Below are 11,612 nucleotides of genomic sequence, written 5' to 3'. Positions count from 1 at the left end.
TTACACATTTTAAATTCTACTTTGAAGTGTGCAAATTGAACTTCACTCAAAATTATAGTATTTGAGATTTTTTTTTTTGGTAATGAGAAAATTATTATTGATTACATTTACATATAACTTAACATGATTTTAGAACTTAAATCATATTTGAAGTGGAAAAATACCCATCCTATGTAATTAAGCCATGATGTACAAACTATATTCTAAAGATGTTGTTGTTGCATAATAGGATAACTCTAGAAAAACCCAAGCAAACATGTGAGTTTTCAAATAGAATACTAAGTTTATATAGTAAGAAAATTTAAGGACATTGCAAGTTGTGCACTGCTCATTATTGTCTTGACATGCGCCATGGTTCATGCTCTTCTTGGTTCATTCCTTGCAATGGCCACAAAAGCAAACCATAAGCTGCCACTGGGACCATCCCGTGTTCTCATCATAGGTAACCTCCTTGAATTGGTTGAAAAGCCTCACAAGTCATTGGCAAAGCTTGCTAAGATACATGGCCCAATAATGAGCCTAAAGCTGGGACAAATAACCACTGTTGTTATGTCTTCAGCACAAATGCCCAAATAGGTGCTTCTAACCAATGGCCAATTCTTGTCAAACCGAACCATTCCCCAATCTGTGCCAGTTCTAAACTATGAACAATACAACCTTGCTTTCATGCCCATTTCACCTCTTTGGAGGGAACTCAGAAAAATATGCAACACTTAGTTATTTGCCCATAAGTCTCTTATGCTAGCCAAGACGTTAGGCGTAAGATAGTGCAATAACTAGTCTCCGATATACATCAAAGCAGACATATTGGTGAAGCAGTGGATATTGGCACAACAACATTCAAGACTACCATAAATCTTCTATCAAACACTATTTTCTCTGTGGATTTGATTCACTCTACAGGTAAAGCAGAAGAGTTGAAGGACTTGGTGACCAATATCATAAAGCTGGTTGGAACACCAAACTTGGTAGATTTTTTTCCAGTGTTGAAGATGGTTGATCCACAGAGCATCAAAAGACGACAGAGTAAGAACTCGAAGAAGGTGTTGGACATGTTTAACCACTTGGTTAGCCAAAGGTTGAAGCAAAGGGAGGACGGGAAAGTCCACAATGACATGTTAGATGCCATGCTCTACATTTCCAATGATAACAAGTACATGGACAATATGATTGAACATCTCTCACATGTAATTAATCTCTTCCCCTATCCTACGTATATATTGTCATTTATTTTAAATTGTTATTTTATGAATCACTATCTAACTTGGTAACTGAAATTTGTGGTTGAATTGAATAGGATATATTTGTTGCGGGAACAGATACAACAACATCCACCCTTGAATGGGCAATGACTGAATTAGTCCGCAACCCAGATGTAATGTCAAAAGCAAAGCAAGAGCTTGAGCAAATGATTAGTAAAGGCAATAATCCTATAGAGGAAGCAGATATTGGTAAACTCCCATACTTGCAAGCAATAGTAAAAGAGACATTAAGGTTGCACCCACCAGTTCCATTTTTACTACCACCAAAAGCTGGTAAAGATGTGGACATAGGTGGCCACACCATCTCAAAAGATGCAAAAGTGCTGGTTAATATGTGGACTATTTGCAAGGACCCCACATTATGGGACTCATCTAACTATACATCCCATGTGGTGGCATCAAAGTCTCTGCAACTGGCAGAAACAAGCCTCTTCTTCTAACACTTAGTAGCAATCACAGAACAAATTTCCAGGCTTTCTTTTAAATACAACAAAAAACATTTAAAAAAAAATGATATCTATATATGTATTTTCAAGTGTATTCAAACCACTCATCTTTCACGGTTAGGTTGGCATACAAAACAAAATCGACCAATATTTCATTCAAAACCAGTATTTAAAGAAATAATAAGAGACAAGGAAAGGAGAATAAAGATCGAATGCTATCCCTTCAAAGTAAAATTTGAGAATTGTTACAACTATCAAAAGTTGAAAAGAAAACTTACAGAATCAAAAGTGTCAAAGAGAACAACCTACGAAACAACAAACTCACGAACCCGCGAACCCACCAACTCACGAACTCACGAACCCACCAACTCAGGAACTCATGAACCCAACAACCAGGAGCCAAGACTATGTCTAAAACCTACGAAACAACGAACTCACCAACCTAAAGTTAACATTCTATAGGGATAATGGTTAAAGCAACATGAAGGTTTGCCCATGTACTTGTGTGTGTCACAATTGAGCTCTAATGCTCCTTATATAGAGAAATATGAAAGAAGAAAACAAAAGACCCCTTTAGTCAAGAACAGTTAAATTACTATTCTTTAACTCTGTCACAGTTTCCATTTTTACAAAAGCTAATTATGAAAAGACTCAACGTCGAAAATTCGACAAAAGCAAAGATTCTTGTCTTAATTTACAACTGTATTTTGGTAGGATGTGTCTGTGAATAATCAATTTTTCGAAGACTTTGTAATGGTAACACTTTCTTCTTCTTGGACATTTCTTGAAGATGAACAAAAAATGTCTGATGAGTCTTCCATGGAAAGATCAGTGGATGGAAATGGCGGGGTTTGCTATCTGTGGCAACCATTGGCTTCATATATCTCTTTATCTTTCTTTTCCTTTTGGAAAAACTGTAGCAATTTATTGTTATGTTCTACCGGAAAAGGTATGAAACACTTCCCATTGTATGCTAGTAGAAAGAGTTTTGTGTCATAGGTTTCTCTTATTAGGTCAAAATCTCTTTTATCAGATTTTGAGAAAAACCATTGATAACTCAGTGTTTGTGCTCTCATGAGGCTGTATTGGTATTGTATATTGTCTTGCACTTCCTAGTTCTCATATTCATCATTAAACAAACAGGGAAAGTCCCCGTGGTCTTCTGGCAAAAGTTTTATAGCATGAGAGGGGTAATTTTATGGGGTAAAATTGCCTGGGCAGGTTACAATTTTGATGGAAATATAGTCCATCATTTCAGCTTGTATCAGGTTTGTGGCTTCATTTATAGACGGATCAAACCCCTCAAATCTGTTCGAGGGACGAATCAAAATTGATTACAACCATAGTCCGAAAGACTTTTTGTGGTGATTGCCAAGTCTTCGAATCCGAATGACTTGAACTGGTCCAGATCTAATCTGGCTTTTTTGAAAATAAATTTTATTTTACAAGGACAATTAATTTTATCCTCGCAAAATGGAATTTTATTGGTACACACGAATGTCTGGTTGAAGTAGGCATGGACACCTATGTAAAGGCCAGGAATCTGAGTTTGGCTGGTGTGAACCTTAAACAATGATCTTCGTATTTTTTTTTGAAGTTATCAAGGTTCAAATTGTTTGTTGGTCCGGGAACATTTGGACTGACAGAGTCTTTGTAAGTTTTGAGAGAGGTCTTGGCTTTGTCAGCATTTATGATTATAGTCGTGGGCTTTGGTTCGAGGGCTTTTTATTTTATTTTATTGATATTGGTGGTATTTAATTCAAGGGTTTTTTCTGCTTCTTCTCTTGAATAAAATTCTTTATAGATTGGGCTTTGAATACCCTCCTTTGCTAACTAAAGGTCTTTGAAGTTGGTATAAACACCTTTATGGGATCCTGATAACATGACAAAGTTGTACAACCTTTTCCGGAAGAAGAGACTTTTGTGAGGAGAGAGACTCCTTGATTATCTGCTATGCAGAAATTGTATAAAACACAAATTATGTCATTTTTAATAGAATAAACGAATTGTTCATTATTGTTTGTATGTTTTAGAATATTTCAAATATTGTCAATAAGATAATTGAATTTGTCATTGATAGCTTCTCTACTTTTGTCCTTGATAAATAACAAATTTTATTTTTGGTTCGTAATAAATTTTGTATTAGTCCCTTTAAAAAATATTTGATAGGAACAAATAACAAATGGAAAAAAATTATCAGGGACTCAATCCAAAAATAAAATATTAAGAATCTAAAACAAAATTAGTTAATTTATCAAAAACCTATAACATATTTAAGCTATTTTTTTAAATAATAATAAATATGGTGGCAACTATAAATAAACGACCACTATTTATTTTAATATATTTAGATTGTATTTTCTTTATAATTTTTAATCTTAAAATAATAATAAATGTAGTGACAGTTCAAAACTGTCACTATTTATAAATGAAAACTATCTAACTGTCCCTATTTAAAAATACAGAAAATAAAAAACTAACATTGTCAGTCTCAATTGGACGGAAAAAGTCTAACTTGAGCATTTTTTTTAAAAATAAATATAGAAAAAGGATCTAATTGAAGTTTTCAATCAAACAAAGACCTTATTTAATATTTAAAAAAATTAAAAGGATCATATTAATAATTAAGTCAAAATAATATTGTGAATTTAATCAATCATTAATTTAAGTTATCTTATAATTAATATCGAAATTCATATAGAAAAAGTCACTCACACAATGCCCTAACAAATGTCATCTTACATTTTTTGTACACGGACAAAAAAAACTATTAAATAAATGAAAGCAATCATAATTAAAAAATTATTATTAATATTACATTAAAAAATTATTAGATCATTATGATTCATATTTATTTATTTTTCTTATTTCCTTTAATTTTTCATGCTTAATTATTAGTAAACACGTTATATAAGAATTAGAGTAAATTGTATTAATACTTCCTAGGGTTTCCTCAAATTATCTTGATATCTCTTCTTTTTGTATCTTACACTGTTTTTTCAATTGTTTGAAAAATATTATGTTAACACTCATTACATTAAATTAGATTTAATTATTAATTTGATCTTCAAATTAGTCTAAAAAATTTAATTTAATTCCAAAGTTTTAGAATATTTAATTTCATCCTTAAATTTTTTATCATTTTTATTCAATTAAGCTGATGACATTATTAGGATTATGAATTTCTAAACAATTTTTATTTATGAATAATGGGGTTTTTAACATCCACTTCTTTATCTTTATTACTATTATTTTAAAGAATATAAACAATTCTCTCTTTCTTTTTCACAGTGGTAACCAGAATGCCACATGGTGATGGTGAAGGCTGTTGGGGCCATCGTTTCCCACAGTGGCAGACACGAACATACCAGGCTCGAAGGGAGATCACCATGCCCCCAACGATAAGGGGCCACGTCGGTGGTTACAGGGAGTCGTACTTCACGGAAGTTCAAATTTTTATTTTTTTAAGATAATAATAAATATAGTGACGGTTAGATTAATTGGACGAAAAAATTAAATTGATGCATTTAAAAAAAAAACCTGAGAACCATATAAAATTCTTTAAAAACTTATACACTAAATTAAATCTTTTAAAATAATTTGAGCATCAAATTCATAATTAAATCCAATAAATTGTCTCTCTTAATTATTTATAGAACATTATACCATGTACGTTTATAAAAAAAATATTGTTATAAATATTAAAAAAATAAAAATTAAATTTTGTTAAAAGAACTTAAAACAATTAGAGTAATTTACTCTAAAAATGATTCTTGTACGTGCCCCATGAAGGTCAAGACGCGGAATCATATTTGAATAATGGGTTTGGTTCACTTTGAAAGAAGACACTGCATTAGTGCATAGAGACTCTAATTAACACTGAGATTACTCAAACTAGACATTTCCACTCTTCAGAGTAGTCCCTTCCATCTTACTACCCTTTAGCGATTAAGATAACCCTGTTAAGTCTTAATCAAATTCCCCTATCTGCCCCTGCTCTGCTAGTGCTAACTACTTCGTTAACAGAACCCTCTTGATTAAATTCCGCTATCTGCCAATGTGCTAGTGCTAACCAGTTCATTCCATTCTGCAAATGCCCCGAGTCCGATGAGTGTCTATACCCTTAAACCAAATTTTTTCTTAGATGTACCAAACATCTTAAAAATTCATATTTTTGGCAAAATAGAAATTCTAATATTTGATTTATGAAAAAAATTATTCTTCAATGCAAATTTGCAAGGAGAGTGTGCAACTTTTTTTGTATTTTTTCTTGACTAAAATAGGGTTTTGATCTTTAATAAGTGGCTGTTTGGTTTGACTGTTTTCTGTTTTCATTTTCATTAGAAATAAAAAATGGTGATGAAAATGCATTTGGTTGGATTTTTGAAAACATTTTCAGTTAAAATATTTTCTCAAATGAACCAAAAATGGGAAACAATAAAATCTCGTTTTCAAGAATCTCATTTTGGATAAAATGAAAACGCGGTGGTAAGGAATGCAATTTTAAGTAAATCTAAAAATGCATTTCCTTTTAAAAACGCATTTTCAGTATTTTTATTTCTTGAAAGCAGAAAACAAGAAGTCAAACCAAATATGTTTTCAGAATTCTAATCTTTTGAAAATAAAAATAGTTCTCAAAAAATGAAAACAAAAAATGAAAATGCAAACCAAACATATCCTAAATTTTTCAAATTTTGTATTTTTTATTTGTTAAAAAAATTTCTTCCATTAATTTTCTAATAAAATTTAATTTAATTTTTTATGTTTGACATTTTTTAATCTTAAGAAATTAACGAATTTTATATTTATTCTTTCGTAAAAAAATTGCATTTGATATAAGTCTTTTTCAAAGAAAATAATAAAAATGAAAAAATTATTTAACAATAAATAAAAAATTAGTAATTTATCAGAGACTAAAAAAGAGTGTCAATAATTTTTTATTTATTTTGCAAAAGAATAAAAATAAAAAATATTAAAAAATAAATACAAAATTTGAATATTTATTAAAAATTAAAAATATAATTTGACATTTATTTTCTTTCTTTTTTAATAACTAGTTATCTTAAAGATGAAAATTACGAGATATATATAGTTTGAATTTCCCTTCATCTAACACATATATTACTTCCATCAACCAATATATCCCTTTGTCAAACAACACGTTCTATCATCATTCTCTTCCCCCATGACTTTGGAACTTTCTTCCAAATACTACTATTAAGCAATACTATCAGTTTTCTTAACCCCACAAACATTTGTCATACACGTCTTAGGCTTAATTCATTCACTCCAATGGCTGTTTTCTCGACCAAACAGCTGAGTACTTCAACTCTGACCACCACATTCATCATCTTCTTTGTTCGCTCTGAATTCGCGGGACTCGGTGGCCTGAGAGTTTCTCCTTCTGAATTCATAGGCTCGGTGACCACAGTAGGCGATGTTTTGCAAAACGTTACCTCCATTCTCAAGTCTGAGTTCGTCAGCAATGTCAACAATAATGAGTTTCATCTTTATGATGCCGCCGCCATTTTTGCCTGTCTCGATTTGTTAGACTTGTCAGCTGATGAACTCAGCTGGTCCATTTCCGCTGTTCAAAGTCCCCAAGGTGATTTGTTATGTCTCTCCTTATTTTCACCGAATTTTGGTGTCCTTAGGTTTTTACATATAATTACAATGTAATAGTATGTATTCTTACTTTATGTGCCTTAACTAAGTGTGACACTTAGTATGATATATATTTTTACGAATGTCTAACAAAAATGTGTTAGATCAATGTCATGTAAAAAATATATATACACAAATAAGACCTCTAATTAAAGTATTTTTTAAGATAGAAATGTATTTCATTACCTGTATTTAAGTAATGTGGATAATTGTCTAGTTTTGGTTCATTAGTAAAAAGGGTATCAAAATACTCTAAAATTGAGAGGCACCAAGTAATTAATTATCTTAAAACTAATCACAAACACAATGTACAAACACTCCATACTCTTGTTGTTTATTGCAGGGAATGATAACAGTACTGGTAATCTGAGCTCTGATTTGAGGACATGGCTGAGCGCTGTACTAGCGAATACAGATACATGCATGGAAGATTTTGAAGGTACAAATGGTAATGTGAAGGGTTTAATATCCACAGAAATTGATCAAGCAAAGTGGTTACTCCAAAAGCTACTGACCCAGGTGAAGCCATATGTGAATGATTTCAGCAGTAGAAATAGTAGGGATAAATTTCCTTCATGGGTTGAAGCAGAGGATAAGTTGTTGCTGCAGACAAATGTGGTGTCTGCGGATGCTGTAGTTGCTGCCGATGGGACTGGGAATTTTACTAAGGTGATGGATGCTGTGGAAGCAGCACCTGTTTATAGCATGAAACGCTTTGTGATTCACATAAAGAAAGGTGTTTACACCGAGAATGTTGTGATTAAGAAGAAGAAGTGGAACCTTGTGGTGATTGGTGAGGGTATGGATGTCACTATTATCTCCGCTAATCTGAGTCGTAATGAAAATTTGACCACATTCAAGACAGCTACCTTTGGTGAGGACACTTTAACTAAATAGTAGAATGAGGAATATTGGTCACATTCTCTCTTATACTTTTCTTTTAATATTTTCACTGTGATTGATTGAATTTGTTAAAAATAATTGATTTTGGTGGGTTCAGTTTTAGGTTAGAAGAGAAAATTATTAAATAAAAAGTAAATTTATCAAAATTAATATTTCTTAACAAATTTAAAAGAAAGATTAAGAAAGAGTGTCATTAATATTTTTTATAGTAGAAAAAAATAATTTTAACTTTTATATAATGAATCTAATGAATTTTACACTGTAAACTTATTAAAAATCGTTTAAAGTATTACATTATTATGATATATGGGTCAATAGTTTTTATCATATTTATTTAACAGTGTAAAAACTGTAAGTACATTCTAATTAAATTAAAGAATAATATTATTCCTTTGGTAAATTATTATGATATATGGGTCAATAGTTTCATAATATTTTTATTTTTTTTATTAATTGTATCAGTCCTTTTGTCTCATATTTTTAATGTGAAAAAAAGGTTTGACAAATTATTATGAAAATAGGCACAAAAAAATTATTTCACTTTATTCTTTATGTATTTTACTAAAACTTTAAATCAAGCTAAATATAAAAAGTAAAAAATAAAAATAAGAACACTTCATTTTAATAAATTTAGATTTGTGTATGGAAAGAAAAGAAAAACAGTAATTGCCTCTTTCAACATTGCTGACTTTTCTTATTCTTATACTTTTACTGTGAAGCTGTGAATGGCAGAGGATTCATAGCAAAAGGCATTACCTTCAGGAACACTGCAGGACCCAAAAGAAACCAATCTGTTGCTCTAAGATCAGACTCAGACCTCTCTGTGTTCTATCGATGTGGGATTTATGGCTACCAAGACAGCCTCTACGCCCACTCCTTGCGCCAATTCTATAGAGAATGCAAAATCAGTGGCACGGTGGATTTCATATTCGGCCATGCCAATGCAGTGTTCCAAAACTGCACAATATTGGCCAAGAAAGGCTTACAAAGCCAGAAGAACACAATCACAGCTCAAGGCGAAACGTACACCGATCAATCGTCTGGTTTCACCATCCAATTCTGCAACATTTCAGCGGATTATGACCTTCTGCCCTATCTTAATACCACCTCAACGTACCTCGGAAGGCCGTGGAAGCCGTATTCTAGAACAATTTTCATGCAGTCCTACATCAGTGAGGTGTTAAATCCTAAAGGGTGGCTAGAGTGGAATGGAACAATGTATTTGGACACTTTGTACTATGCTGAGTACAAGAATTTTGGACCAGGAGCTAGGCTTGATAATAGAGTTAAATGGCCAGGGTACCATGTGATGAATGATTCTAGCCAAGCTTTTAACTTCACTGTGACCAATCTTATTTTGGGGGAACTATGGCTACCTTCAACTGGTGTAACATTCATTCCTGGACTTTGAGATTGAAAACACTGCCACACATTTTTCCTTTGCTGATGATCAAACTTCGACAAGTGATTATCATTTAGATCAAAGAAGAAAATAGTAATTATAAAATAATTGCAGAGATTATTATAGTTTGGTGTTTACTTTATTAATTAGTACTTGATGATTATTTAATGCATGTTTGGTTTGTTGGCTTCGTGATGAGTCAAGTTCGTGTTCAGCTGATCAAGGTTAATTACTCTATGATTCTTATAAGCTTATCTTTAATTTTAACGTGAAAATTAAGTAGATAATAGTACTTGATCCCTATTTGTATTCTCAGAGTTAGGTGCTTCTCATAAACAATTATATTAAATCTGTACAGAAATAATGATACTTATCGTCTGCTCATTAATTTTATATTCTTGCATTTTTCCTCTTTTTGTTTAAGAGATTTACTTTTATTTCTTTTACAGTAAGGCCAGTTTCTCTTTCTGTAGAAAATGGTTCAAGAGAGCAGGATGAACAAGCACAACCATTTTATTCTTTTAATACAAATATGTAGATGCCAACTGTCAACACTTTGTTATTTTTTACCCATGGCAGGCAAGATATTCTCTTGAAAAGTAGCCATTTGACAATTTTCACCACCTATGACATTTGTGTAAATTGACTATTTTCCTTAAAAGACCTACACTCGTATTTGAAATAATCTTGTATTTTTTTACATGAAGAAATGTTTTAGGGTCTGATAGCTTCCCTTCCTATCTTTTCCCCTTCATCGATTACAATTAAGCAATTGGTTTGAGTTTGGATATGCTTGAAGAAAACACCCCATGATGTAGAGATATGATCTCAAACCTGTTTCATAACAGCTAGTAGACACAAACACTATTTTAATTGGTTGAATTGATTAAAAGCAATTTGAACAATATATGTGTATATTTATACATACTGTGTCATTCAAGAAAAATGAGAAGAATGGAATGATTTTTTTCTTTATTAATTTTGTGACAGTAAGTGAGCATTATGTGTGTTATTTTTCTGGTCCCCGTCATCTTTAAGGTGTACTTCCCATTAATTATGCTTTTTGTCACATTAATCATGATCTTTCAATGTTAAGCTACCATACAACTTAAACAGAAAGTGAGAACAACGGATAAAGAGGAAGGATATTAATTACCACTTTAATTAGTAATAGTGACAAAAGGTAGGACTAAGAGTCTAGCTCCCGAACCCTAAGTGAAGTGAAACTAAAGGATATAAAAAATTAACATATATCATTTTTCATACATTATGTTCATTGCTACATATTATTTACATTAAGATGTACCTGTCCTATATTTATTTTAACTAATTAACTCTCATAAAGCGAATAACTTTGTTGTGTTATTCAGAGGTCTAGCTAGCAATTGAAAAAAAATTAAAGCTAAAGTATATGAAAGATCAAAGGATGATTGTAAGCATCAAACTAAATACTACCATTGCAACAATGACAATTAAGTTTGGTTGCCTAGTTTCCACTGCCAAGGACTTCTTGGACCTAGGGTCTGATGCCCTAGACTCAAGATTGGGCTTGTCTGGACCGGGTTCAGTTGTTGTTGGTGCTGATGTAGGTGAAGGGCTTGTAGCAAGTTGCTCCACCACCTCAAGCCCAATATCAAATTTGCAAGTACCTTTGGGGGGTGAAGGGTCTTTGTCAGTCATGCTTGCTAAACCATTGAACTCACATCCATTTATGCTTTGATTAGTCACTAACTGGTAGTACGCATTGAAGGCATATGAAGCCTTGGTCCTATTATCCAACCACTCACAAGATGACCCATTACCCAAAGTAGTGCTCCCCGTTGACCCATCACATGCAATCTTCAAGCTATCCTCCATCTTAGGGTCATCAACATTAGCATCTTGAGAAACCACACACCATTGTTTCTTCAAGTACTTCACCCCTTTTACAGCCAT

At 32.1% G+C, this 11,612-nt stretch overlaps 2 protein-coding genes and 1 pseudogene across 2 annotated transcripts; 2 read left to right on the top strand and 1 right to left on the bottom strand.

Moving 5' to 3' along the window:
• The first annotated feature begins 351 nt into the window (after positions 1-351).
• Positions 352-1,702, top strand: LOC100799141 (geraniol 8-hydroxylase-like; annotated as a pseudogene).
• Positions 1,703-6,863: 5,161 nt separating this feature from the next.
• On the top strand, positions 6,864-9,886 carry LOC100798620 (pectinesterase/pectinesterase inhibitor PPE8B). The gene is made up of 3 exons (XM_003534932.5): positions 6,864-7,313; positions 7,716-8,246; positions 8,995-9,886. The coding sequence occupies exons 1-3, from the start codon at positions 7,001-7,003 to the stop codon at positions 9,684-9,686; spliced, it is 1,536 nt and encodes a 511-aa protein (XP_003534980.1). The 5' UTR covers positions 6,864-7,000; the 3' UTR covers positions 9,687-9,886.
• Positions 9,887-11,096: 1,210 nt separating this feature from the next.
• Positions 11,097-11,612, bottom strand: LOC102667119 (glucan endo-1,3-beta-glucosidase 5-like). Its single transcript, XM_006587978.1, has one exon. It carries the CDS (start codon positions 11,610-11,612, stop codon positions 11,097-11,099), a length of 516 nt encoding a protein of 171 aa, XP_006588041.1.

This window comes from Glycine max, chromosome 9, assembly GCF_000004515.6.
Source record: "Glycine max cultivar Williams 82 chromosome 9, Glycine_max_v4.0, whole genome shotgun sequence".
Classification (NCBI taxonomy): Eukaryota; Viridiplantae; Streptophyta; class Magnoliopsida; order Fabales; family Fabaceae; genus Glycine; species Glycine max.
This window is presented reverse-complemented; position numbering and strand designations above follow the sequence as displayed.

Coding starts and splice junctions, on each gene's coding strand:
- LOC102667119 (XM_006587978.1), bottom strand. CDS start 11,612: ATGGCTGTAAAAGGGGTGAAGTACTTGAAGAAACAATGGTGTGTGGTT.
- LOC100798620 (XM_003534932.5), top strand. CDS start 7,001: ATGGCTGTTTTCTCGACCAAACAGCTGAGTACTTCAACTCTGACCACC. Junction 7,314..7,715: donor CGCTGTTCAAAGTCCCCAAG/GTGATTTGTTAT, acceptor TGTTTATTGCAG/GGAATGATAACAGTACTGGT. Junction 8,247..8,994: donor ATTCAAGACAGCTACCTTTG/GTGAGGACACTT, acceptor TTTACTGTGAAG/CTGTGAATGGCAGAGGATTC.